The sequence below is a fragment of the Macaca fascicularis genome, chromosome 13 (assembly GCF_037993035.2).
Source record: "Macaca fascicularis isolate 582-1 chromosome 13, T2T-MFA8v1.1".
Classification (NCBI taxonomy): domain Eukaryota; kingdom Metazoa; phylum Chordata; class Mammalia; order Primates; family Cercopithecidae; genus Macaca; species Macaca fascicularis.
Genome location: NC_088387.1, coordinates 95,872,434 through 95,899,876, shown reverse-complemented (window position 1 = coordinate 95,899,876; position 27,443 = coordinate 95,872,434). Strand labels below are relative to the sequence as shown.

At 40.5% G+C, this 27,443-nt stretch overlaps 1 protein-coding gene across 1 annotated transcript in view; it reads left to right on the top strand.

Annotated features, from left to right (window-relative positions):
- The window catches only part of SELENOI (selenoprotein I), a 45,525-nt gene that overhangs the window by 1,967 nt on the left and 16,115 nt on the right, over positions 1-27,443 (top strand). The window contains exons 2-6 of the mRNA XM_005576363.5: positions 16,634-16,702; positions 17,136-17,244; positions 19,455-19,529; positions 23,660-23,922; positions 25,537-25,645. Coding sequence (XP_005576420.2) covers positions 16,634-16,702; positions 17,136-17,244; positions 19,455-19,529; positions 23,660-23,922; positions 25,537-25,645 — 625 coding nt within the window. The remainder of the gene's footprint in view (positions 1-16,633; positions 16,703-17,135; positions 17,245-19,454; positions 19,530-23,659; positions 23,923-25,536; positions 25,646-27,443) is intronic.

The following is a 27,443-nucleotide window of genomic DNA, read 5'->3' as shown; positions in this document are numbered from 1 at the left end:
CAATTACTCAATACTGCATTTATATTAAAATTATAAATCCAGTGGTATCCAAAGGAAAAAAATCCATGTGATCGGTTTTGCTCGAACACAAATCTCACAGATCTTTTTTTCTTGTCGTTGCGTTCCCCTTGTGTTGTCTTCAGATAGTAAGTGCTTTATAAATGCTTATTTTAAAGTCTTTTTTCCCCATAAATGGGTAAAGACTGAAAACACTCAAAAGAGATTTTGTATTCCCTCATGTGATGCTTTATAAGAGAGATGTAAAGAACTGATACTACAAAAGCAGTTGGTGGAAAAATTACTTTTGAAGTAGTTTAATTTCTTTATTTTCCCTGGAGATATATCAGAGAGCTACAGTTGGAAACCTGGCAGTTATACAGAATAACTGCTGAAAGGGGTGTACATGTGGAGTGGAAATTAGGTTTCTGAAGCAGGAAACTATAAGACAACTGACTTTTGGTATGGAAGAGCATGGGATGGATTCTGTGTTATGTATTGACACTTGTATTCGCCATTGTTACTTAACACAGTTAAACAGTTAGTTGAATATTAGTTGAATGTCTGCTTTCTCTTTTAGGACGTGAGCTTTAGAGGGCAGGCCGTATAGCTGACTTTTTTTTTTTTTTTCCTTTAATAACATGACTGAGGTCTAGCACAGTACCATGAACTGAGTAAGTGCTAAATAAATATTGAAGGAATGAGAGTGTAAAAGAATCTAAACCATTTTGGAAGTATGGTTAAAAAAAAAAAAAGGAGCTCTATGGATATTGAAAGGGTGCTTTTGTATTTTAAATGTGAAGATACCAGGTTTAACTACCATTACCATTGTTCTTTGTTTCTTATTAACTAAGGTAACTTCAGAGAATTATACTGAAGGATTTCAACCTTATTTTTGGCCTCTACCCATCCTTTGTTTTGGACAGGTTTTTTTTGTTTTGTTTTTTGAGATGGAGTTTTGCTCTTGTTGCCCAGGCTGGAGTGCAATGGCGCGATCTCGGCTCACCAAAACCTCTGCCTCCTGGGTTCAAGTGATTCTCCTGTCTCAGCCTCCCGAGTAGCTGGGATTACAGGCATGCACCACCTTACCTGGCTAACTGTGTATTAGTAGAGACTGGGTTTCTCCATGTTGGTCTGGCTGGTCTCGAACTCCCAACCTCAGGTGATCTGTCCTGGCCTCCCAAAGTGCTGAGATTACAGGCATGAGCCACCACACCCGGTTTTTTTTTTTTTGGATGGAGTTTTGCTTTTGTTGCCCAGGCTGGAGTGCAGTGGTGTGATCTCAGCTCACTGCAGCCTCCACCTCCCGGGTTCAAGCAGTTCTCCTGCCTCAGCCTCCCGCATAGCTGGGATTACAGGCACCTGCCACCACGCCTGGCTAAATTTTATATTTTTAGTTGAGACAGGGTTCCACACACATTGGCCAGGCTGGTCTTGAACTCCTGACCTCAGGTGATCCACCCACCTCGGCCTCCCAAAGTGTTGGGATTACAGGCGTGAGCCACCGCGCCGGGCCCTTGGACAGGTCTTTATAGTTGAGGGATTTTTCCCCACTTATCTAAGGGTGAAACTGCAAGTTTTTTTTTTTTTTTGTCCTGGTTTGCTCATCTAACCTTGGGAAGGCAAATTTTTAATTGATAGTGTAGCAGCTACTTTCAAATTGTATCATTTTGCCTCAGGGAGGAAGTGTTCTGTGAAATATTTTGTTTGGTTTGTTCAAGAAGGTAATTTGTCTGGGCACAGTGTCTCATGCCTGTAATCCCAGCACTTCTGGAGGCTGAGGTGGAGGATGGCTTGAAGATAGAAGTTGGGCAACATAGTGAGACCTCATCACACACACATACACACACACACACACACACACAATTAGCCAGGCATGGTAGCACGTGCCTGTGGTCCTAGTTACTTGGGAGGCTGAGGTGAGATGATCACTTGAGTCTGGAAGCTGGGCTGCAGTGAGCTATGATTGTGCCACTATGTTGCAGCCTGAGCAACAGAGAAAGACCCTGACTCAAAAAAATAATAATAATAATAATAATGAGTATGTGTGTATAAATATATGTATAGTTTTGTGATGACTTGGTTTCTGCTATTATGGTAATTGGCTTTCAACAACAGCATCCTGATTATAGGAATCATGATAATTATGAATTTATTAGTATTACAATTAAGAGGTGGTAAAGAGAGACTGTGTTTGCATCTTAATGGTAATGCTAAAGAACCAGAATCTGGCCTTTAACCTTACTAGTTCCTGCAGATTTCATAAAAAAGTATTTTTATTCTTATCTTTTTTTAGAGACAGGGTCTTGCTTTGTCTCCCAGGCTAGAGTGCAGTGGTGCGATCATAGCTTACTGCAGCCTTGAATTCCTCAGGTGATTTTCCTCCCTTGGCCTCACAAAGTGCTGGGATTGTAGGCGCGAGCCACCGTGCCTGGCCATCATACGGTTTGATTTTATTTATTCACCGTGCCTGGCCATCATACGGTTTGATTTTGTTTATTCACCAAGCATTTATTGAGGGTCTACTCAGTGTCAGGCATAGCATTTGGGCTGCAAAATTAAGCTAAGCTGAAATTCTTTTCTTCAAAGAACTCAGTTTGGTGGCATGTGAACATGTAAATGAACAGTTATGAAAAGTTAGTAAGTCCAGTTAGGCAAGTGCTGGGTCCTGTGGAAGACGAGAGGAGGCAACTTCCAGGCAGTGGGAGCTAGAGTTGAGAGAGCCTTCAGGGGATGGAGGTGAAGGCAAAGCTCAGTCTAGAGAGATGAATATATATATTTATATTATATAGAGAGAAGGAGAGAGAGAGAGTGCTGCTCCATTTATGATGGGTTTCTGTTCCTGATAGACCTATTGTAGTTGAAAATACATTTAATACACGTAACCTACTGAACATCATAGCTTAGCCTAGCCTACCTTAAATGTGCTCAGAACACTTAGAGTAATTCACCTGCACTTGAGCAAAATCATCTGGCAGTGCAGTAGAGAATCGGTTGTTCACAGGTTTTTGTTTTTTTTTTTGAGACAGGGTTTCACTCTGTCACCCAGGCTGGAGTGCAGCGGCGCAATCTCGGCTCACTGCCACCTCCACCTCCTTCAAGCAATTTTCGTGCCTCAGCCTCCAGAGTAGCTAGGATTACAGGCATGCACCACCACACCCGGCTAATTTTTGTGTTTTTAGTAGAGACGGGTTTCGCCATGTCGGCCAGGTTGGTGTTGAACTCCGGACTTCAGGTGATCTGCCTGCCTCGGCCTCCCAAAGTGTTGAGATTACAGGCATGAGCCACCGCACCTGGCCTGTTCACCCTTGTGATTGCATGACTGACTAGGAGCTGTGGCTCGCTGTGCTGCCCAGAATTTCGAGAGAATGTCATACCACTTTCAACCAAATGCATGTTACCGTTGCACCATTGTAAAGTTGAAAAATGATGAGTGAAACTGTCATAAATCAGAGACTGTACTACCAGGTTAAGAGGGAGAAAGGCCTTATGGAACAAGAGAGCAATGGAGTGTAAAGTGATGAAGGCCTCAGGGTATTTTCTGGGAACCACAAGAAGTTAGGTAAGGTGTTTAGACATAATGGTGAAGTGGCAGGAGATGAGACTGGAGAGTGAGGTGGGGTGCTCTCAGAGGGGGATGATTCGATGTAAAGGACTTCTGGATTTGATAGTGTAGATCACTGTGTGGTTCAAGGACTGCTGGCATCAGAATCACTTCGGGAGGTGTTTAGCAAATTCGTGGCTGTCTTTGGGAGATACACTCTGGATAGATTGCTGTTATTTCCATGTTTAACAAATACCTCAGGCCAGGTGCAGTGGCTTAGGCCTGTAATTCCAGCACTTTGGGAGCCCGAGGCAGGTGGATTGCTTGCGCCCAGTAGTTTGAGACCAGCCTGGACAATATGGTGAAACCCAGTTTCACCAAAAATACAAAAATCAGCCGGGCGTGATGGCACGTGCCTGTTCCCAGCTACTCTGGAGGCTGAGGTGGGAGGATTGCTGAAGCCCGGGAAGTCAAGGTTGCAGTGAGCTGAGATCATGCCACTGCACTCTGGCTTAGATGACAGAGTGAGACCCTGTCTCAGAAAAGAAAAAAAAGCCAAATATCTCAAGTGGTTCTTAGGCACATTATAATGCTATAGGTTTTGGGGAGCCACTGTTTAAAATTGAAATCTAGACAGGATCACATTTCAATTTTAGGAAGCTCACCCTGGCAGTGTGTAGAAGATGGAGAGAGCTAGAGGTGATCTGGAGGCCTTTTAGGATGATGCTTCTGCATAAAACTAGGTTAAGAAATGTCAAAGGCCTGAACTAAGGGGTGGGGATAGAAAGGAAGGAGTGGGGATTCTAAAGATAGACGTCAAAACAGGTTAACCTGCACACTGAATGTAGCCAACAGTTACGTTTAATTTGGCCCACACTTGCTTTGTTTCAAAAATTGGTATCTCTAGCCGGGCCCGGTGGCTCACGTCTGTAATCTCAGTTACTTTGGGAGGCTGAGGCAGGTGGATCACGAGGTCAGGAGTTCGAGACCACCCTGGCCAACAGGGTGAAACCCCATCTCTACTAAAAATACAAAAATTAGCTGGGCGTGGTGGTGTGCGCCTGTAATCCCAGCTACTTGGGAGGCTGAGGCAGGAGAATCGCTTGAATCCTTGAGGTGGAGGTTGCAGTGAGCCACTGCACTCCAGCATGGGCGACAGAGCGAGACTCCGTCTTAATAATAATAATAATAAAAATAATAATAATAATAAATAGTGTCTTTCTCATAAAAGTCCAGATTTCTGAATTCTCTTGAAGAAAACAGAATATTGGACAATACTGGCCCTGAACTTCCTCTTGACAAGAATCAGCTGATGCTGAATAGTGCTTGCCCTGTTTTTATTTGCTCTCTAATTTGCCGTTTCTCTACCAGTGCATATGCTTTATGCAGGAATGCTTTGTTCAACTTACCTGCCAGATCCCTGTGATCCTTGATTTGAAGATACAGGGTTGGCAGAACATGGTGACTGACTAGCTGGAGGTGGTATAGAGGGCCACATAAAAGATGGGGAGGAGTCTGGGATGACTCAGGTTCTGGTAGGATGACTGGGTGGATAGAGGTGGTAGTCACTGAGGCAGGGTTTTATGAAACAGCATACTGTTTTATATATATAATTTTTTAAAAAATACAATAGTGTTTTGCACAGGTCACTTCTCTTGGATGGAACCACATGAAAGTGTGGCTTATGGACTTGGAATTAAAGAAAACTTGTAAATAAATCTCATTTGTGAATGAGTTGCCCTCTATTAGAGGACATTTCTGTAAAGATTTCAAAGATACCAACACTTTTCCTTTTAGAGCCTCAATAGAAACAGCATGAGAAATTCTTGATCTTTTGATTTTCGTTTATTATGACTACAAGCTGACTACAATACAATATGTTAATTATGGCATTGCCTGGATCCATTACAGTTGATTGAAGCATAACTTATCTTTAATTGAATCTTGGTCACCTTGACTAGATTTGGGGAACTGCCCTCTCTTTCCTGTAAGTACATTAATAAGGCTTGAAATGTATTCTAGTTGTCTTAGATAGTGATTTACACATGTCTGGCAGAAAGAATTATTTCTGCAGTTGGCAGAGACAAGAAAGATGGGTGGAAAACGTCTGCGGAGTGAGGGGGAGAGATTCAGTGGTAAGAAGATGGCTACTACATTTTTAGGTGCTATTTGGAGAAAACATCTTGAATTGGATCTTTTACTACCTTCTGAAATAACAGTTCACTGATGATGGCTTGTTTCTCTAACTGCTGTAGTGCTTAAATATTAAGAAATTCTTTGCTAAATAAGAGTTTGCCTACTGCATAAGGGAAACTTGGGGAAAGGTGTTCAATCCAAAGACACCCATGGGAACCAAGGCACAGAGACTGACAAGGCCCTGGTACGTTAAAAGCACAAGGAAGTGGCGGGTATGTAAGTGACCAGGCCGAGCCTTGGGAGCTCAGTGAGGGAAAGCAATATCATCATAAATACTGAATAACAATAATAATGATAGCAAACATTTATATATTGTATACTCTGTGCCAGGCAGTGCTTTAAGTGCTTTATGTGTATTATCTCATTTAATATTCACAACTGCCATCTGAGATAGAGGTACTATTTTCCCTGTTTCACGGAGACACTGAAAATCTAACTTGCTCAGGGTCCCACAGCTAGTAAGTGGTGGAGCTGAGATTTGAACTCAGGCAATCAGTCTGGAGTCCATGTTCATCATGCTATTCTGCCTCTCAAAACTAAGAATGAAGTATAAACTCTGCCTTGTAGGTACTGGCTGTTTGTTTGTTTGTTTTTTTGTTTTGAGACTGAGTCTTGCTCTGTCACCCAGGCTGGAGTGCAGTGGTGCGATCTCGGCTCATTGCAAGCTCCGCCTCTTGGATTCATGCCATTCTCCTGCCTCAGCCTCCCGATTAGCTGGGACTACAGGCGCCCACCACTACACCTAGCTAATGTTTTGTATTTTTTTTTTTTTTTTTTTAGTAGAGACGGGGTTTCACTGTGTTAGCTAGGATGGTCTCGATCTCCTGACCTCGTGATCTGCCTGCCTCGGCCTCCCAAAGTGCTGGGATTACAGACCTGAGCCACTGTGCCTGGCGGTACTGGCTGTTTTTGTATAAGATATATGAACATTAGAATAAAGACCTTCAATGACATGCTTAATTGGATGTGTATCTAATGTATGCAGATGGGGAAAATGTAGTGTTTACTCTTTCCCTGGTTTAAAATTATTAGTAGGGGCAAGTGGGCCTGAATTTACTAGTCTTGCATTTAGTTGAGTATAAAGACCATTTCATTTATGATTAGCTCTAATTGAGATAAAGGGCTTTTGATTAAATAATTAGCTTTCGGACTAATATTAAGTTAAAAAGTTTCCACATACCAGCTGTGTGATACTTAGCAGGTAACTTAATCTAACCAGGTTTCCTCATCTGTGAAATGGAGTAGTACCTACCCCATAGGATAATTCTGAAAACTGAATGAGTTAAAAGTTATAAAGTGCCTGGCACATAGTGCTGTGTAAATGCAGAGTAAATAAAAAATAACACTTGACATTTGTGATTCCCTGCACAAAGGAACATTGGCTAGCATATAACATATCCACATTTATACACATCCCTGGAGGTTATACCAAGAGATTAAGGGTGGCATCGTAATGGACAGTTGGAAAGAGTAATGAGGAGTCTGTCTAGCTTGGGTCTCACAGATAGTCTTTGGCTTCAGATTTCTTCATCTTTTTAATCATATGTAATAGCACAAGAGACAATAAATAATTTTTCTCAAATACTGCACCCTATTTAAGAGTCTGCAGTGGCTTCCATGTGTTTGATATCCAAATTCCTCAGCAAAGATTTCAAATTCCTTCACTAAATGACCCCTCCTTTTGCCTTATCTTCTCATCTTGTTAGAGCTTACTTAAAGTCTAGCAAGCAAACCTGTTTGTCATCATGACTTGCTTGTATTTGTCTCATTGCTCTAATTCTCCAGTCTCCTATTGCCACCCTCTTCTCTCCGACTTGTTAGATGTAAACGACAGTAATCACTGAAATTAGATCTCCTTGCTCAATGAGTCATGTTCTCTGTGGGCGTAGTTCTTCAAGTCTCTCTCTCTTTTTTTTTTTTTTTTTTTTTTTTGAGACGGTGTCTTGCTCTGTTGCCTAGGCTGGAGTGCAGTGGCACGATCATGGCTCACTGTAGCCTCAACCTCCCCAGGCTCAGGTGATCCTCTCACTTCAGCCTCTCAAGTAGCTGGCACTACAGGCATACGGCACCACACCTGGCTCATTTTTGTATTATTTTGTAGAGATGGGGTTTCTGCATGTTGCCCAGGCTGGTCTCGAAGCTCTGGGCTCAAGCTGTCTTCCTATCTCAGCCAATAATGCTGGCATTATTGGCGTGAGCCCCCTTGCCTGGGTGAGCCAGCATTCCTGTCCTCATGTCTTGTACTGATTAAAAGTACATTAAGAAACTTTATTTCTGTCCTAGGGTTAATTTATCCCTCCTCCCACCCTACTTTTTTTGCATTTTAAGTTTAGTGATGTTTTGTTTTAATTAGAGATAAGATTTCCCTCTGTTGCCCAGGCTGAAGTACAGTGACATGTCATAGCTCATTGTAGCCTCAAACTCCTGAGTTCAAGTGATCCTCCCACTTCAGCCTCCTGAGTAACTGGGACTACAGGCATGTACTACTATGCCTGGTTAGTAGATAGTAGAGCATTACTTGGGGCAGTGGACTCAGTGTGATTACTAAGTTGTCCAGAGCTCAGTATTTAGTGCAAACGTGTGTCAGTTCAGTTTTCTTACTGGTACATAGAAGGGATTTAAATACATGTATAAAGGACATACTTTTAGGTCCAAGAAGGTGTTTTCATAGTTTTCCTTATGTTAGAGCCAATTTCCTTCTTAAATTAAGGGGGATTCATTTCTAATCTATCAAAAATGGACACTTCTTCACAGCATATTTAGAAAGTATTTTACAAGTCATTGTATTGCTCCTAGACTAACCCATAATTGTCACTTGCCTGATAAATTATACTAGTTTCTGACTGGTCTCTAGTTTGTACTTTACTCCCTTCAAATCTATTTTCTACACCGTGATCAGAATGGTCCTCTTAAGATGTAAATCAGGACGTTTGTTGTTCTTAGAATAAAATCCAACTCCCTGTGGTCCTGCCAGGTGATGTCTGCCCACCTCTCTAGTCGCTTCATATCGCCCTTCTATACGATGCTGGAGCTACATTGGCCTTCCTTCAGCATTTCCAACTCTTCTGTTAGTGGTCTTTGTATGTGTTATTGTTTCCTGCCTCGAAGGTGTTTCTTGGCATGTATTACATCCCCACCTCCACACACACACACGTGAGTCATAGAGTCTTTCTTTATTTTCTCTCTTTTTTCCTTTTTAGGTATAAATTACGTATAAATACTGCAATACATTAAGATCTTAAGTATATAATTTAATGCATTGTTACATATGTATATACCCGTGTAACCACGACCCAGCTCAAGATACAGAATTATTTCTAGTGCCTCAGAAGGTCCCCATCAGTCCCTCTCACCAGACTACTGTTCGGACTTCTCTTGCCATAAATCAATTCTGTTTTTGAACTTCATATAAGTGGAATATATGAAAGCACATTGTCTTTAGCATCTACCTTTCACTCACTATTATGTCTCATACATTCTTTACTTGACTGCCTTCTCATCTAGGACTCAGCTTAAATGTCGCCCGTTAGAAGCTGCCTCTGACCACTCTGACTAGGCATACTTCCTGCTCCACTTGTTCTCTTCTTTTTTGGGAGCTGGTTACCATCTTTACTTGCCTCCTAAGGCTGCCATAAAAATTACCGCACACTGAGTGGCTTTAAATAACAGAATTGTAATTCTCTCCTAGTTACAGAGGCTAGAAGTGTAGAAAAGCAAGGTATTGGCAGAGCCACACACCCTCAAAAGCTCTAGGCGAGAATCCTTCCTTGCCCCTTTCAGCTTCCAGTAGCTCCTGGCCTGCCTGGGCCTGTGGCAGCGGAACGCCAATCTTGACCTCCCTCTTCATGTGGCCTTCTTCCTTGTGTTTCTGTCCTCTTGTCTGTCCTCTTCTTGCATAATACTCTGATAATTCCCTTTATAATATTTATCACAAATTGTGTACATGTGGTTATTTTTTAAGGGGTATGGGGAGCAGTGTCTTGCTTTTTGCTGATATGCTTTGGCTATGTCCCCACCCAAATCTCACCTTTAATTGTAGCTCCCATAATTCCCACGAACTGTGGGAGGGACCCGGTGGGAGAAATTGAATCATGGGGGCGGTTTCCTCCATACTGTTTTTGTGGAAGAGAATGAGTCTCATGAGATCTGATGGTTTTATAAAAGGGGAAACTCCTTTCGCTTGGCTCTTATTCTCTTTTTGCCTGTCGCCATGTAAGATGTGCCTTTTGCTTTCCACCGTGATTATGAGGCCTCCCCAGCCACATGGAACCATGAGTCCATTAAACCTCTTTTTCTTTATAAATTATCCAGTTTCAGTGGGGTGCGGTGGCTCAGGCCTGTAATCCCAGCACTTTGGGAGCCCAAGACGGGAGGATCCCTTGAGGCCAGGAGTTCAAGATTATCCTGGCCAACACGGTGAAACCCCGTCTCTAGTAAGAATACAAAAATTAGCCCAGCATGGTGGCGCGCACCTGTAATCCCAGCTACTCAAGAGACTGAGGCAGGAGAATTGCTTGAACTTGGGAGGCGGAGGTTGCACTGCACTCCAGCCTGGCGACAGAGCGAGACTCCATTTCAAAAAAAACCCAAAAAACAAAACAAAAAAAAACCTTTTATAGCCCAGACTGGTCCCAAACTCCTGGGCTCAAGTGATTCCCCCACCCCACCTCAGCCTCCCAAGGCACTGGGATTACAAGCATGAGCCACGATGCCCGGTCCGTAATAGCAGTCTTGAGGGAAATGTTTAGAAGGTCTACCTTGATTGGCATTTTTATAGACTTAAGTGAAAGCATTATTAGCATGACCAGATTTATATGCTGAGAGTTTTGGGAGGAATAGCTGTTTCCTTGGATAACTAAGCCAGGATCAGAAGAAATCTGGAGAGGGCAGAAATGAGTTGACTCTAGCAAGATGAAATGTTAAAACTTTAGATGCAGTGTCGCACCTGTGTTCCAGGAGTCAACCTCATATTAGCATAGAGAAAAATGACTTTGCAGTCCATGTGAGAAAGGCCTGAGGGGGTTCAGGTGACTGCAGTGTGATTTAGTTGTCCCGGGAATTAATAATATCTTGAGCAGCATAAGTTATCAAGGAAGAGGGGCTTATAGTCATGTTCTGCTTCCTACTCATATACCACTTGAAATGCTCCTTTTGCCCTAGACCACATGTTTGTGTTGATTTAACAATAAATTGGATTGTTTGAAGCAGGGGTTGTCAAACTGAAGCCCCCAGTCTGCCTGTTTTTGTGAATAAAGTTTTATTAGAACACTGCCAGACCCATTTGCTTACATATTTTCTGTGACTGCTTTCCTGTTTCAAGTGTTGTGTATTTGTTGCAAAGACCATATGGCCTGCAAAGCCTCAAATATTTACTATCTAGACCTTTACAGAAAAAGCTCTCCAACCCCTGGTGTACTGAACTAGACCTAGGTGATGAAGGAGACTGAAACCATGGCAAAAAGCAGTGGCAAAAGGAGTATAGGAACAGATGATGAAAAGATTTAGATGTGACAGGGAGAGCTGTCTTCAAATATTTGAAAGACTGTAGTTTAGAAGAAAAGTTAGGTCTGGTGTAGTGGTTCTTGCCTGTAATCTTAGAACTTTGGGAGGCCTAGGTGGGTGGATCACCTGAGCTCAGGAGTTCGAGACCAGCCTGACTAACATGGTGAAACCGCGACTCTACTAAAAATACAAAAATTATCCAGGTGTAGTGGTGGGTGCCTGTAATCCCAGCTACCCAAGAGGCTGAGGCAGGAGTCGTTTGAACCCGGGAGGCAGAGGTTGCAGTGAGCTGAGATCACACCACTGCACTCCAGCTTGGGTGACAGAGTGAGACTCTGTCTCAAAAAAAGAAAAATTAGACTGCTTAACTTTGTAGAGCAAAATGAAAACACAGGATAGATGATATAGGGCAGGGGAGGATTTTGTTAGTGTATGGAAAAGTTGTTGTAACTTTGAATTGGGTTGCTTCTCGAAGTAATGAGTTGGTGAGTTTTTTTGTAGTTTGTTTTGTTTTTTTTGGTGATCTGAGGCCCGATGACTGTTTTACCTCTTCTCCTAGATGAGGGTCAGATATACAATGGTGTATAAGGTTAAGGCATCTCTGAGTTCTGAGGTTTTCCATGGAACGAGTCTATCAAACCCAGCCTGTGGTCCTCAAGCAGTTTTGAGGGCTCTAGCTTACCCTAGCCCGATAGATTGTAGAGCCAAGCAAGTCATGCCAGGTCTTAACTGGATTATCTACCTGGTTCAGGTTTCCTGGTGTTGGCCAAAACGTCACTCCCATGGAAAATAATACCTTTAACAAACATTAACAAACCCAAATCTAGTCTAGCACCTTTAAAAGTTTGCATTTTATTTTTTTCATGAATGTGGAAGGTTTAAGTCGTTCTTCTTCCTGTGGGTTCATAAAACAGTTTAGAGTTTCTTTGTTTATCGTGAGTGGTATGTGACCTTGAAAAATACTCAGGTGTGTAAGGCGAGAGCACAGAGTTTTGCTGCCTTCTGTAATCTATTAATCTTTCTTCCTGTTTGAACTCATCAGCTGTTAATGAATGTCAAATAATTGAAATCCAATTAGGTAAACTGACCTTCTTGTATCATACTTCTCCTGGTCTCCTGAAGTTGAAATTTCACGTTAAAGCTTCAGAATTTTAAAAGAGAAACTTTTCAAGTTAAAATAGCATTCCTTAAAGAATTCTTTTAGATAAAAGTTAAATTATGGAAAGCTGCTGAATGAAAATGAGCAAATAGTTGAATTAAGAACATTGAACAGTTACTTTGTGCACTATATTAGGTATTCATGTGATATCTGAAACGGTTTTCTTCTGATCTGAACTTATAACTTCTGTGCTTTCTGATGGATGGTGGACTTGAAAGGGGTGATTTTTCATTTTATTTGCCCTGCTGGCTGTATTTCATGGTTCTGGGTGCAGACTTTTGTGAAGTAGAGGAATGTAGGTCCCTTCTAACTTGTCATTGGCAGCCTGTAGGGGTTCATATTGGTTCCTGGTCCTCAGGTCTGAAGACTTAAATTCAGGCAGTCCTGTCAGTTCAGAACTCTTTCATTCTGCACAGGCTCTGATGGAGTGATATCTATTATGGAAAAGCTTTGTAAACTGCAGACCATCCTGGCCGGGCACGGTGGGTCACGCCTGTAATCCCAGCACTATGGGAGCTCAAGACTGGTGGATCATGAGGTCAGGAGTTCGAGACCAGCCTGGCCAACATGGTGAAACCGTGTCTCTACTGAAAATACAAAAAATTAGCCAGGCATAGTGGCGGGCACCTGTAATCCCGTCTGTTCGGGAGGCTGAGACAGGAGAATCGCTTGAACCCGGGAGGTGGAGGTTGCAGTGAGCCGAGATCACACCATTGCACTCTAGCCCGGGTGACAGTGTGAGACTACATCTCAAAAAAACAAACAACAACAAAAGAAAAACTGTAGACCATCCTACAAGTGAAAGTTGTATGTTTAGTACATGTTTAATAAGAACGCTAATAAAATTGCCCCCCGCTTACCCATGGGAGATACAGTCCAAGACCCCCAGTGGATGCCCCAAACCAAGGACAGTACCAAACCCTGTACAGTAGGTTCTCTGTATCCACAGGTTCCACATCCATAGATTCAACCAACTGTGGATTGAAAATGTTAAAAAATAAATAAATAAATAACAATACAGCAAAAGATACAAATAAAAAGACAATGCAATATAACAATTATTTACATAGTATTTACATTGTATTAGATATTATAAGTAAGCTGAGATTTTTTAAAGTAGATGACCCAGCGTGGTGGCTCACACCTGTAATCCCAGCACTTTGGGAGGCCGAGGCAGGTTGATCACGAGGTCAGGAGATTGAGACCATCCTGGCTAACATGGTGAAACTCTGTCACTACTAAAAATACAAAAAATTAGCCAGGTGTGGTGGTGGGCACCTGTAGTCCCAGCTACTCAGGAGGCTGAGGCAGGTGAATGGCATGAACCTGGGAGGCAGAGCTTGCAGTGAGCCGAGATCGCGCCATTGCACTCCAGTCTGGGCAACAGAGCAAGACTCTGTCTCAAAAAATATATGGGAGGATGTGTGTAGGTTATAGGCAAATACTGTGCCATTTTATATAAGGGAGTTGAGCATCCACAGAGAGTCCTGGGGCCAATTCCCTGCAGATACCGAGGGGTGACTGTATATACTGTTTTTTCCTATACATACACACCTGTGATAAAGTTTAGGCACAGTGAGTGATTAACAACAACTAAAAATAGAACAGCTATAACAATGTACTGTAATAAAAGTTATGTGAATTTGGTCTCTCTCTCTCGAAACGTCTGTATGTACTGTACTCACCTATTTTCCGACCCTGGTTGGCTACGGTTAAAATGAAACCTTGGGTAAGTAGGCGACTGCTGTGCTTATTAAAGTGGGCTTCTGCTGAGAGGCTGGATGCAGCTTTAGAGTTTCTACCTCTGGCCATTAGAAGCAAACCACATTGCCCATCATCATTTCTTTTTTTTTGTTTTTGAGATGGAGTCTTGCTTTGTGGCCCAGGCTGGAGTTCAGTGGCACAATCTCGGCTCCCTGCAGCCTCTGCCTCCCGGGTACAAGTGAGTCTCCTGTCTCAGCCTCCCAAGTAGCTGGGATTACAGGTGTGTGCAACCACACCTGACTAATTTGTTTTTGTGTTTTTAGTAGAGATGGAGTTTCACTGTGTCAGCTAGGCTGGTCTTGAACTCATGACCTCAGATGATCCTCAGCCTCCCAAAGTTCTGGAATTATAGGCATGAGCCACACGCCTGGCCAGCCCATTGTCATTTCTTACTACTGTCTCAGATCTTTTACCAATTAATTTCATTTTAGTCAGGATGGGTTGGAGAAATGGAAGAACCTCAGACATGGAGTCTTTTGAATAAACATTAGGCTTACTGGTTGACTCTTTGCTAACGGTATTTTAAACATTTTCTATTTATTTACTTCTTTGTTCCATCACACTTTTAAGTCTTGAAACACTGATGTATTTCTTGCATATTCACAAAACTTATTCAGAAAGAAATTTTTATCTTTAATTATGAGTTTTAAAAATCAGATACTCAAATGATTACTACTTATTTTGTATACATACTGAGCATACATAGAAAATATAAGCAAAGCTGGCTGGGCCCGGTGGCTTACGCCTGTAATCCCAGCACTTTGGGAGGCTGAGACAGGTGGATCACCTGAGATCAGGAGTTCAAGACCAGCCTGGCCGACATGGTGAAACCCCATCTCTACTAAAAATACAAAAATTAGCCAGGTGTGGTGGTGCGCGCCTGTAATCCCAGTTACTCAGGAGGCTGAGGCAGGAAAATTGGTTGAACTCGGGAGGCGGAGGTTGCAGTGAGCTGAGATCGCGCCACTGCACTCTAGCCTGGGTGACAGAGCCACTCCATCTCAAAAAAAAAGAAAAAAAAAAAAAAGAAAAACTTTTTCAAGTGTGTGACTAGTATAATATGTAAATTTCAGATGGATGAATTAGGTAATAATCGCCCAGGTAATACTGTGAACCCTCAAGGAGGGTTTGAACTAGTTCAAGACTTGTCTGTTACCAGTTTTGTATCCGTTCTCCCCCATACCTAGCAGTGTATGTGTGGAGTGAATAAGTTATCAACATGACCCTTAAAGTTTTACATGTTTATGTATGTCCTTTAAAATTTCCTTTACATTCTTATTAAATAGCTCAGTAACTGGGGAATAAGCTCCCTTATCATACAACCCTAACCTATTTTGTCTTCCTTTGCATATTTATGCAATTCAGTATCCTGCTATATGGGGATCTGTCATTCCTTTGGAACTTAAAACGTGTAATTATAATAGCTAATACTTACATAGTACTTACTGTAGGTCAGGCACTGTTTTCACTTATCTAATCCTTATGCAATCCCTTGAGGTAAGGACTATCATCTTCATTTTACAGGTGAAGAAACTAAGGCAGAGATATTAAGTAACTTGCCCAAGCTCTAACAGCTAGTAAATGTATCGTAATGGTATCAAGAGGAAACACAGATTCCTCTAAGATGAGAGGGATGAAGGAGGTTGAGAAGGTGTGTGGTTAGTGTTTGAATGCATGCAGTGTGCATTTTACTGATCCTGCAATAAGTGAGGACATGTAAGCAATATAAATTTCTCTACTGAAACACTGTAATGTAAAAGGTGATTGAGAGTGAAGGATGAGTCAGTGATTATCCTGGCGATTTGGACTCTGGATGAGTATGTGCCAATGAAACAACCGCTGTGATTAACTCTGTGATTTGGGGTTGATCTTTAGACTTACGCTGTGACCCTTTCCTTCTCCCATAAAAATAGTATCTGACTGTGCTTGATAGTCTTTGCCTCATTTATGTTGCTATTCTAGTTTTGCTACTCAGATTAGGACATCATAAAAATAGATGTATTCTCCAGGTTATTTTTGTATTATTATTATTATTATTATTATTATTATTTTTGAGACTCAAGTCTTGCTTTGTCGCTCAGGCTGGAGTGCAGTGGCACAGCCTTGGCTCACTGCAACCTCTGCCTCCGCCTCCTGAGTAGCTGGGATTACAGGCGTGTGCCACCACAGCCCAACAAATTTTTGTATTTTTAGTAGAGATGGGGTTTCACCACACTGGCCAGGCTGGTCTTAAACTCTTGACCTCAGTGATCCGCCCTCTTTTGCCTTTCCAAAGTGCTAGAATTATAGGTGCGAGCCAACATGCCTGGCTTGTATTATTTTTGTACTATTGCTTTCTTTCCTTTTGAGTAGCTGGGTCATATGCATGCGCCACTGCACCTGGCTTTACTATTATTTTCATTTGAGAAATGTTATTCTGTTTACTAGTAGACAAGGATTGACTCTGAATATTTTCTTTAATTTCTTAACAGTACAGTGCTGTGGATACCAATCCACTTTCTCTGTATGTCATGCATCCATTTTGGAACACTATAGTAAAGGTAAGATAATTAATATGCATATACTTTCTTGTTTTAGTACGTTTTAAAGATTTTAACCTATTTTATGGAGTATTATAAATGCAACCCTCAGTTTTGTAAGATATCTAGAGAAACTACCCTTCCCATTCTCCGTTTCCTTAGTCACATACCTTTTGATTTATCATACTGTTGAAGTTTATACCCTGGGATTTGTCATTTTTGTAAAATCCCATTTAAAATTTTCTAAAATAGACTTAATGTTATAGAAGTTTGCTAATTATAGAGGTAGTTAAAATATAGAGGATGGAAGAAATAATGCTAATGGAGATTATAGTTTACATGTCTATAACTTCTCCATATGATCTTTCAAACTTATGACTTCAATTTGCATGTTGTATATATTGGACAGAGATTCTTCTACTTTAATTATTTTATAATTATTTTGCAAAAATAGGTATTTCCTACTTGGCTGGCGCCCAATCTGATAACTTTTTCTGGCTTTCTGCTGGTTGTATTCAATTTTCTACTAATGGCATACTTTGATCCTGACTTCTATGCCTCAGGTAAGAATATTACTTTATTATAAAATTTAAAATGTCTGAGTAGAGAAAAATGAAATGTGGTTGCTTATTTTCTGGTTCTGTTAAAATGTTCATATTTCCAAAAAATTTTGGATATTATAATGGCAGCACCTTGCCTGTTGAATTAGATATGTTTTCTAAAAAGCAGTGAGGTTTTGGCAGATAAAGAATAATTGGGTTTGCATGAAGATGGAAAATTAAAACTCAAAACTTTGCCTAAACACGAATACAAACAGGGCTCAGTTTACCTGTCAGCTCTAGGAATATCCCTTCTCCTTTTCTAGTCAGGAAAGAAAAATCCCCTTTCTTCTGAAGGAAATGTGATTATCTTTCCTCCTTCCCTGCATCCCCACTTGACTTGAATGACTCCTAGTTTCCTCTGAAAATGGTTCTTAGACCTTAAGTATTTATTGCTAAGTCTGGACCCTTATTGGGGAAGAGTGGAAGGAGGCCCTTTTGGAGCCAGTGGTCCGCCTGCTCCCGCCCTCTGCTCCAACATCTCTCTCACCTGTTCTATCTTCACTCTGTTTCACACCAGGCTTCTGCCCCAGGCCAAAGAATTGGGATGATGAGGGAATAGTTGGAGACAAGTTTTGTTTTTATTGTTCAGTTGGTTGATTGCATTGAGAGGAATAGAAAGATGGAGATAGATGGGCGTTTTTTGCATTCTAAGAGAATTTATTTTCCAACAGTAATACTTAGAAATGGTGTAGTCAGGAGTGTTAGTGTTATAATTCATCTGTGTATGAGTTCAGCAGACTTTTCTGGACTGACCTGGAGAAACTGAATACCATTGACAACATTGTTTTAGTAGAAAAATTTGGAGTTTCAAACACTTAAGATGCTTTTTACTTTTTTTTTTTGAGACAGAGTCTCGCTCTGTTGCCCAGGCAGGAGTGCAGTGATGCTATCTTGGCTCACTGAAACCTCCGCCTCCCAGGTTCAAGCAATTCTCCTGCCTCAGCCTCCCGAGTAACTGGGACTACAGGTGTACACTACCATGCCCAACTAATTTTTATATTTTTAGTAGAGCAGGGTTTCACTGTGTTGGCCAGGCTGGTCTTGAACTGCTGACCTCAAATGATCCACCCGCCTTGGCCTTCCAAAGTGCTGGGATTACAGGTGTGAGTCACTGCGCCTCACCAAGACTTTTGATATTATAGAAATTCTGAATATTGAAAGTATACCTATGTGGAACTTTACTGAAACTTTTAGTCATAGCTTCTGTACATGTAATAAAATGGTAATTGAAGTTGGAAATGCCAACTCTGAAGCATGAGAAGATCATAAAGTACACATGAATAAAGAGTAAGATTAAATTTTGTTAAGCATTGTTTGGGTATTGTGGGTTTCTAAAAATTTTTTTATTTTTTATTTTTTTTGTGTGTTTTAATCCTGAGGACACCCTAAAGAATGTATCTTTGTAACTAGAAATATTATTTTCTTTGACAACTCTAAATAAGATTGTTTACTTAGTTATTAAGGGAAGCAAACATACATAAATGTTATATATATCTCCCCAAATCATATAAGTTGAAGGACTAGATAAACCATCTATTCCCAATATATTTGGAAAATACAAGATGGGAGAGATTAAATGATACATTCAAGGTTACACTGCTGGTTGATTACAAAGCCAGGACTAGAACCCAGACTTTCTGATTCTCAGTTGTTTTGTCTTAGGGGAAAAAGTGAGCTCCAGATATTTCAGAATGATTCTGATGCCCAAATCATTCAGTTGAGGTGATCTATCTATATCCAAATCAAAAGGTCTTTTGTCTTGCTAATTAATAGTATAGGAAAGGATAAGGTGAATGCTCAATACAAGTTTGTAATACAATCATAAACAACAAGAATTAGATTAAATGCAGTTAGTTTTTAAATTCCAAAAATACATTATTTTTCATTTTGGGCACATGAAAAGTATTTGTTTTCAAGTAAAGGTGAACACTCAGTCTTGAGTTTTGATAAAAGCTCAAAATAAATGCTTTACTGTTTATGAGGGGCTGGGAATTGCTTTTTTGGTTTTATCAGTTTCCTGATATTATTTACCTAATTCTGGATTCAAAATATATTGTAAAGTACTGTAACTTCTAATGAACAAATAGCAACACTTCTCACTGTCAGTATATGCTATGGTAAGAACTACTATACTTAAACTGTATTAAAATCTTAGTTGCTTTCCTTTTCAGCACCAGGTCATAAGCATGTGCCTGACTGGGTTTGGATTGTAGTGGGCATCCTCAACTTCGTAGCCTACACTCTAGGTAAGGAATTGGTAAATACTTACTATAGTCAGTGACTGGTGAATCAGCAAGGATAGCCACCTATTAAAATAACATTTTCTCCTGTGCTTAATTCATTTTAACTAGAGTTTATTAGTATCCTGTTCAAATTGATAAATATGTTTTTGAGTTTCTCTACAAAAAATATTGTCATTCATTGTGAGGGTTTCGCAGAATAAGATGAGTTGGTAAACCACTACTTGTGGGCCAAATTTGATGTGTAGCCTATTTTTGTTAGTAAAGTTTTACTGGCACACATCTATGCTCATTCCTTTATATGTTGTCTATGGCTGCTTTCCTGCAATAAAGACACAGCTGAATAGTTGCAACAAAGACTTATGGCCTGCAAAGCCTAAAATATTTATCGTGCGGCCTTTAAAAAGTATTTAGCAACCTCTGGAATAAGACATAATTTTTGCTTAAGTTTGGGAAGTAATACTGCCATATGTAATAATTAAAAAACAGATACTATGATAGAACACAGTGGGAGAACACATAAGGAAGTGATCAATTCTTTTTTGGTACAGAGAGTGGTCAGGGAGTGGGCAGGGAAGCCTACTGTGCTAGACTATACTGTCTGTTCTGCCAAGAATGCTTTTCATTAGGATTATCCGCATGGCTTGTCCTGCGTTCTTCTCTCCTCCTTCCCTGCTTTATTTTTCTCCATAGCATTTCAAACCATGTAATATGTTATCTATTTACTTTCCTGCTTGTTTGTTATCTCTCTTTTCTAACTAAAATGTTAAGTTTTGTGAAAGTGAGTACTGCGTTGTTCACTACTTTATCCCCAGTATCGTAGACACTCAGTACATAGTGTTTAAATACATGTAAAATAGCAGACCCTGACTTCAAGTTGCTTAGATCTCTTCAGATAAAAGTGACTTGTTCTCATAAAACCAACATAACTTGCTACACGATTAAATACTGATATGGTAGATGTCATGCTGACCAGAGCTGCAAGAGTTTGGAAAAGGAAGAAATCAGTGACATCTAGAAGAATTAGGGGAAAATTTAGTTAAAAGCTACATATTTAGGCAGAGGCTTTTGCGCATTTGTTATTACAGATGAGCAGGTCTTCAAGTGCTGCTGAAGGATTTGGTTGCCAAGGACTGCTGAGAGGAATAGGGAAAAGTTGAGAGTGACCCGTGAGCTCTGACTTTTGACAACACTCCATAAGATCCTTTTGATGTACCATCTATGTGTTCGAGGCCCACAGTTTTTGGCAAAAATCCTGACCTGACATGAACTATTTGTTGCAAACCAGTCTTGAATGAACATAAAGCAGTTTATAATCTTTATTCTACCTAGTGTGACTATTCATGACATTTTGCTATAGAAATACTTAGATGTTTGATCACAGGATGCTGCTCTGTGTCCTACTGGGGAGTCTCTGATAATATATGATATATGCCCTGAATTACCTTTTTAAGAAAAAAAAATTCTAAAGCATATCTGGACCTCAGACTTGTGGAGATGGAATGGGTATAGTGAGAAAATGTATAAAACCTAATTAATACGTAGTTTATGAATTGAGTATTGTAATAACTGCATAGGAATTACATTGAAAATGGGAAATTGTTAAGCCAGTAAATAATGAGAAAAGACTTTCTGGGAATATTTTAGCTACTTCAGGGCAAAAACTTTCCCAACTCTGTATAACAGAAATCTGTAGTATTTGGATAGGGAGTTTGGGATTCATCTTTTCATAAAGTCTTCAACAATGTATTATGCCACAGACTGATCTAGGCACTGGGGAATATACTTTAGTGAGCAAGATTAACAGTAATTATAAGAGTTTTTAATTCCTTATTCTGAATTTTTACAATTAGCCTAATTCTAAAGCACTTAGTTAACAAAACTGTTTCTTTTGGGCGAAAAAGTGTATAATTCAGTGAGACAGGCTGTCTCTAACAGGTTCCTCTGTTTCTGCCTGTAAAATGAAGGTGTTCCACTGTGCTTTATCCTAAACTCTGGCTTTCTCCTCATTCCCTTGGTAATGGTGAGTCTCACTCTACAGTCTTAGTTAAGATTCCCATGTTTATATCTTGTTTATATCTAGCCCTCACCTGTGTTCTGAGTTCCTAATAAGTACCCTTGGATTGAGTTCCTTGACATTACCATGTGGATATCTCACTAACACTTCAATTTCAGTATCTGAAATTGTACTCTGCATCTTGTCTGTCAGTCTTGTTGCTGCTTCTGACTTCCTTTTTTCTATTAACACTACCACTATCTTCGTTACCCAGAATAGAAACTGGAGATTCTCTTCTTGTCCTTAGGCCTTATGCCTCATCTTTGCTGCATTTTATCATTTTTATTTCCTCAGTGTCTCACCTACCATCAGCTTCTTATTCCTACTGCATTTCATCTCAGTTGAGGCCTACTAATTAGCGTCCCTCTCTGCAGCCTGTCATTCACACCGTCAGGTGCCTCTTCCTGAAGCATTGCTTTCACTCTTGTCATTTCTCTATTCAGATACCTTTAGTAACTCCCCATATTCCCTACAACTTTTAACTGGCTCAAACCTCCTTTTTAACCTTTTTATATACTTCACTCTTCACATGCTAGTCTCTAGTCAAACTAAAGTGCTTGGCATTTTCTGAACATGCATTGTGCTTTTCCACCCTGGTGTGTTTTGCTGATAGCATTCCCTCCTTTTGAAATGACATACTTCTTTATGTCTTATCAGCTGAAATCCAACTCATTCTTTATGTCCTCTACTCAGATTTCACCTGCCTGAAAAGCCATTCTAGATTATCTTAGCCTAAAGAGAACCTTTCCCTTATCTGTACTCTTCTATGGTTTGTGATATACCGTAGCTTTATTATCATGTTTTGTTCCTTTCTCTCTTTTTTTTTTTTTTTGTTGAGACAGAGTTTCGCTCTTGTTGCCCAGGCTGGAGTGCAATGGTGTGATCTCAGCTCACTGCAACCTCCACCTCCTGGGTTCAAGCGATTCTCCTGCCTCAGCCTCCCAAGTAGCTGGGATTACAGGTGCGCACCATCCCTGGCTAAGTTTTTGTGTTTTTAGTGGAGACAGGGTTTGGCCTTGTTGGCCAGGCTGGTCTTGGACTTCTAACCTCAGGTTATCCTCCTGCCTTGGCCTCCCAAAGTGCTGGCATCATAGGCATGAGCCACCACACCCAGCCTGTTCCTTTCTCAATTGTAAATACTCTGAGGGCACAAACAGTTTATTCTAAGATTCTTCCAATCCTTATAGCACCAAGAATAGCGCATTAGTTTCAGTAAATTCAATTCTTATATTTGCTGAATATCCACTATGTGCATTTTCTGAAAGCACTTAAGATTATGGGGGCAGTAGATCTGTAAAGAAGTGATTATGATTTCAAACAGGATAAAGTAGATGTTGTGACTGAAGTACTCTTGGATCCTAGAGCAAGGAGGGGTGAGATAAGTTGTGAGGAATTACTTTGGCATGTTCGCTGGAAGCTTGAGAATTTGTAGCTAGTGAAACAATCCAATAGTTGCGTAGACTTGGAGGTGTTCAGAGTCCAAGTAAAATGCTGCTTTCTCAGATCTAAAATTGACACCATTCAGTGTAATATGACATTTAGATTTTTAGATTAAACTTTGAAAAATTATATATTTTATTTCTGAAGTCTTTGTTTTTTGTTTAAAATTTTTTTTTAGAGACAGGGTCTTGCTCTGTTGCCCAGACTAGAATGCAGTGGCATGATCATAGCTCTCTGCAGCCTCAAACTCCTGGGCTCAAACAATCCTCCCACCTTAGCCTCCTGAGTAGCAGGAACTACAGGTCCACACCACCATGCCTGGCTAATATTAAAATTTTTTGTAAAGACAGAGTCTGGCTATGTTGCCCAGGCTGATCTCAAACTTACGGGCTCAAGTGATCCTCCTGCCTTGGCCTGCCAAAGTGTGGGAATTATAGGTGTGAGCCACTGTGCCTGGCCCTGAACTCTTTGAAGTGTAGAATTAAATAATTAGATTTTTATAGTACCGGCTGATAGCCATACTTAACATTTCTGTGATACGCTGATTTGTTTTGTTTTGTTTTTTTCCAGTTGATTAAAGAAGACTTTCTCCATCCTGGTGCATATGTTGAACTTTTCCTGTGGTTTGTTTTTGTTGCAGATGGTGTGGACGGAAAGCAAGCTCGCAGAACCAATTCTAGCACTCCCTTAGGGGAGCTTTTTGATCATGGCCTGGATAGTTGGTCATGTGTTTACTTTGTTGTAACTGTTTATTCCATCTTTGGAAGAGGATCGACTGGTGTCAGTGTTTTTGTTCTTTATCTCCTGCTATGGGTAGTTTTGTTTTCTTTCATCCTGTCCCACTGGGAAAAGTATAACACAGGGATTCTTTTCCTGCCATGGGGATATGACATTAGCCAGGTGGTAAGTATGTGTTCTACCTTAAATTTTCAACATTGCCATGATACTTTTGGAAAGCTTTTGTCATTGCTTCTTTATTGCTCTTAGGCTTTTTTGATTAGAATTGATATGTACTTTAAAATTTTTTATTTTTATTTATGGAAAATTTCAAAAAAGTAGAATAGTATAGTGAATAGTAAAGTAGAGAGAATAGTTAAGAAAAAGTAGAGAGAATAGACCCTGATATACCTATTGGTTAGCTTCAGCAATTAGCACATGTGGTTATCTGGTTTCGTGTATAACCTCGCTGAGCCCTTTCTCAATTATTTTATTTTATTTTTTTTGTTTTGTGTTGTTTTTGTTCTTGAGATGGAGTCTCACTCTGTCACCCAGGCTGGAGTGCAGTGGCGTAATCTCAGCCCATTGCAGCCTCTGCCTCCCGAGTTCACGCGATTCTCCTGCCTCAGCCTCCCGAGTCACTGAGATTTCAGGTGCCCACTACCATGCCTGGCTAATTTTTATATTTTTGGTAGACACAGGGTTTCACTATGTTGGCCAGGCTGGTCTCAAACTCCTGACCTCAAATGATCCGCCTGCCTTGACCTCCCAAAGTGTTAGGATTATAGGCAATGAGCCACCATGCTCAGCCCTTCCCAATTATTTTAAAGGAAATTTCTAATATTATATGATAAATACTTCACTATCTCTAAGAGCTTCCTTTAAAAAAAATCACAATGCCAGTATTACACCAAGAATTTAACTATTTCTTAATGTTATTAAATGTTCATTTGAACTCTTGATTTTGTAAAGAAAGATATGCACATAGAATTGAATGGTTGGCTTTTTGTGTTCATTGCCACCTTTTCAGTGTGTAGAGAGATTTCTTTTTTCTTACTTTAATGGCCTTGCTATTAACTCTCCCTGCCTTTGAATCCCAGCTTTTTGTGTTGCCATTTTGCCCATTTGCACCTACGTCTCCAGTAAAGAAATCAGAAGTTGGAGTGTTTGTTGAAGGAAGTGGTTGGGTGGGTAAATTTGGATCATCTTACAACTTAACCAATTTATGAGTTGCTGTTAAAGTGCTCCAAATGATGGCCAGTTGCTTGCATTGTCTAGAAGTTGGTTATTTTATAGCATTGTTGGCTAAAAGATTGGTTTTCTTTGGTTTTTTTTTTTTGTGACGGAATTTCGCTATAGTTGCCTAGGCTGGAATGGCGGGATCTCGGCTCACTGCAACCTCTGCAGTGTTCAGGGGTTCTCCCGCCTCAGCCTCCCGAGTAGCTGGGATTACAGGCATGCACCACCACACCTGACTAATTTTGTATTTTTAGTAGAGATGGGGTTTCTCCATGTTGGTCAGGCTGGTCTAGAACTCCCGACCTCAGGTGATCAACCCGCCTCGGCCTCCCAGAGTGCTGGGATTACAGACATGAGCCCCCATGCCCGGCCAAAAGATTGTATTTTTAAAGGTAAGAAGACTTGCCACAAAAGGTAAGAATTGCCACATACCAAATATAAGCATACTTCTTGCTTTTACTAAAACTGTTTGACTTGACTTAATGCTGCATAAAGCATGGTGACTCCTGATCTTTCTAGCGTTAATGCTTCTGTATGCTTTTGTCTGCATTTTCCTTCCAGACTATTTCTTTTGTCTACATAGTGACTGCGGTTGTGGGAGTTGAGGCCTGGTATGAACCTTTCCTGTTTAATTTCTTATATAGAGACCTATTCACTTCAATGATTATTGGTAAGAAGCTCCATGTTGAAGCCTGTTTTAACCATCCCTTTGTTATCAAAAGAGCCAGTATTTGACTATAACAAGCAACAACACCCTTTGCCTCACAAAACCTCCAGGAGGCAGAACAACCCGACAACCTTGTAGGATTTCAGCCTAACCATTAAGAAAAATAAGATTTCTTTGTTTTTGGGTTTTTTTTTTGTTCAGCATCAGCTATTTCTAATCAGAGGGAAATACCAAAACAGATCACACAAGCCTGATAAAGTGACTATTCAGATTAACCTAGGCTGTATTGGAGGGTCCACATTTGGTATAGGTTTTATATTTATCTTAAAGTTGAAAATTACTAGTTTGTATGAAATACAGGACAGATGAAATGTAGAGATTATTTTATAATGTATCCACTCAAAAAATTAAGCTTCTATTCCTCTCAGATATCCTCCTTCTTAACCCACTGATTGCTAAAGATTTTTTATGGTGGTAATCTTTCTGTTTTGATTTTAGCTAAAGGGGATATCTATAGGATGATTGACTGAGTGGAGGAGGGTATTAGTGGTATGGAAAGAGGTAAAGAGAAATCTAGATTGTTATTTTGGGGCCCCAGGAGTGGCACTGAGAACCTTTGTAGAAGTAAAAAGGTATATGTGTGGGCTATGTCCTATGTTCTGTTCTCTTATCTAAAAAATAGGCCAGGCACAGTGGCTCATGCCTATAATCCCAGCACTTTGGGGGGCCGAAGTGGGAGAATCTCTTGAGCCCAGGGGTTTGAGACCAGCTTGGGCAACATAGTGAAATCCTGTCTGTAGAAAAAACTGAAGTTAATCAGGAGTGGTGATGTGCACCTGTAATGCTAGCTACTTGAGAGGCTGAGGTCAGAGGATCACTGGAGCCCAGGAGTTGGAGGTTACAGTGAGCTATGATTGCATGTGCCACTGCACTGTAGCCTGGGTGACAGAGTGAGACCCTGTCTCAAAAAAAAAAAAAAAAAAAGAATAAATTAAAAAAATAACCCTTTCCCATTTGGTGAACCTTGGTAATGGAATGGGAATTAGGTAAGGCTTAGAAACTGTTTAGAAGACAGCATATTAGGCCGGGCACGGTGGCTCAAGCCTGTAATCCCAGCACTTTGGGAGGCCGAGATGGGCGGATCACGAGGTCAGCAGATAGAGACCATCCTGGCTAACACAGTGAAACCCCGTCTCTACTAAAAATACAAAAAACTAGCCGGGCGAGGTGGCGGGCGCCTGTAGTCCCAGCTACTCGAGATGCTGAGGCAGGAGAATGGCATAAACCTGGGAGGTGGAGCTTGCAGTGAGCTGAGATCCGGCCACTGCACTCCAGCCCGGGCGACAGAGCAAGACTCCCTCTTAAAAAAAAAAAAAAAAAAAAAAGAAGACAGCATATTAGGCACTGGCTTTCAGAAAAGGAATGGTTTGGGCTTTTTTTCTGTAGCTCTGGACTACATATTTTAGGAGCTATCTTGAAATCTATCAAATGTTCATTTTTGATGCCTGTATAAACTGTTATTTCTTTACCTCAAAAAGGCTATTTTTCTTCTCCAATTATGTAGTGACCCTTTTGATTGTCCTATGGGCAGGTTTCCTGCATGTTGCATTTAAATGTTAAATTTAGATAAGACAGAATCCTCTGGTATATGAGATATATTTTTTAATGTTAAGTGTGTACTCTAATAGGCACATAATTTTCTTTATAATGTTTCTACTTTTATATAATAAACCCCTATGTACTGTTATCCAGTCTCAACTATTTTCAGTACCAGTGCCAATCTTGTTTGAAATGTGCCAGT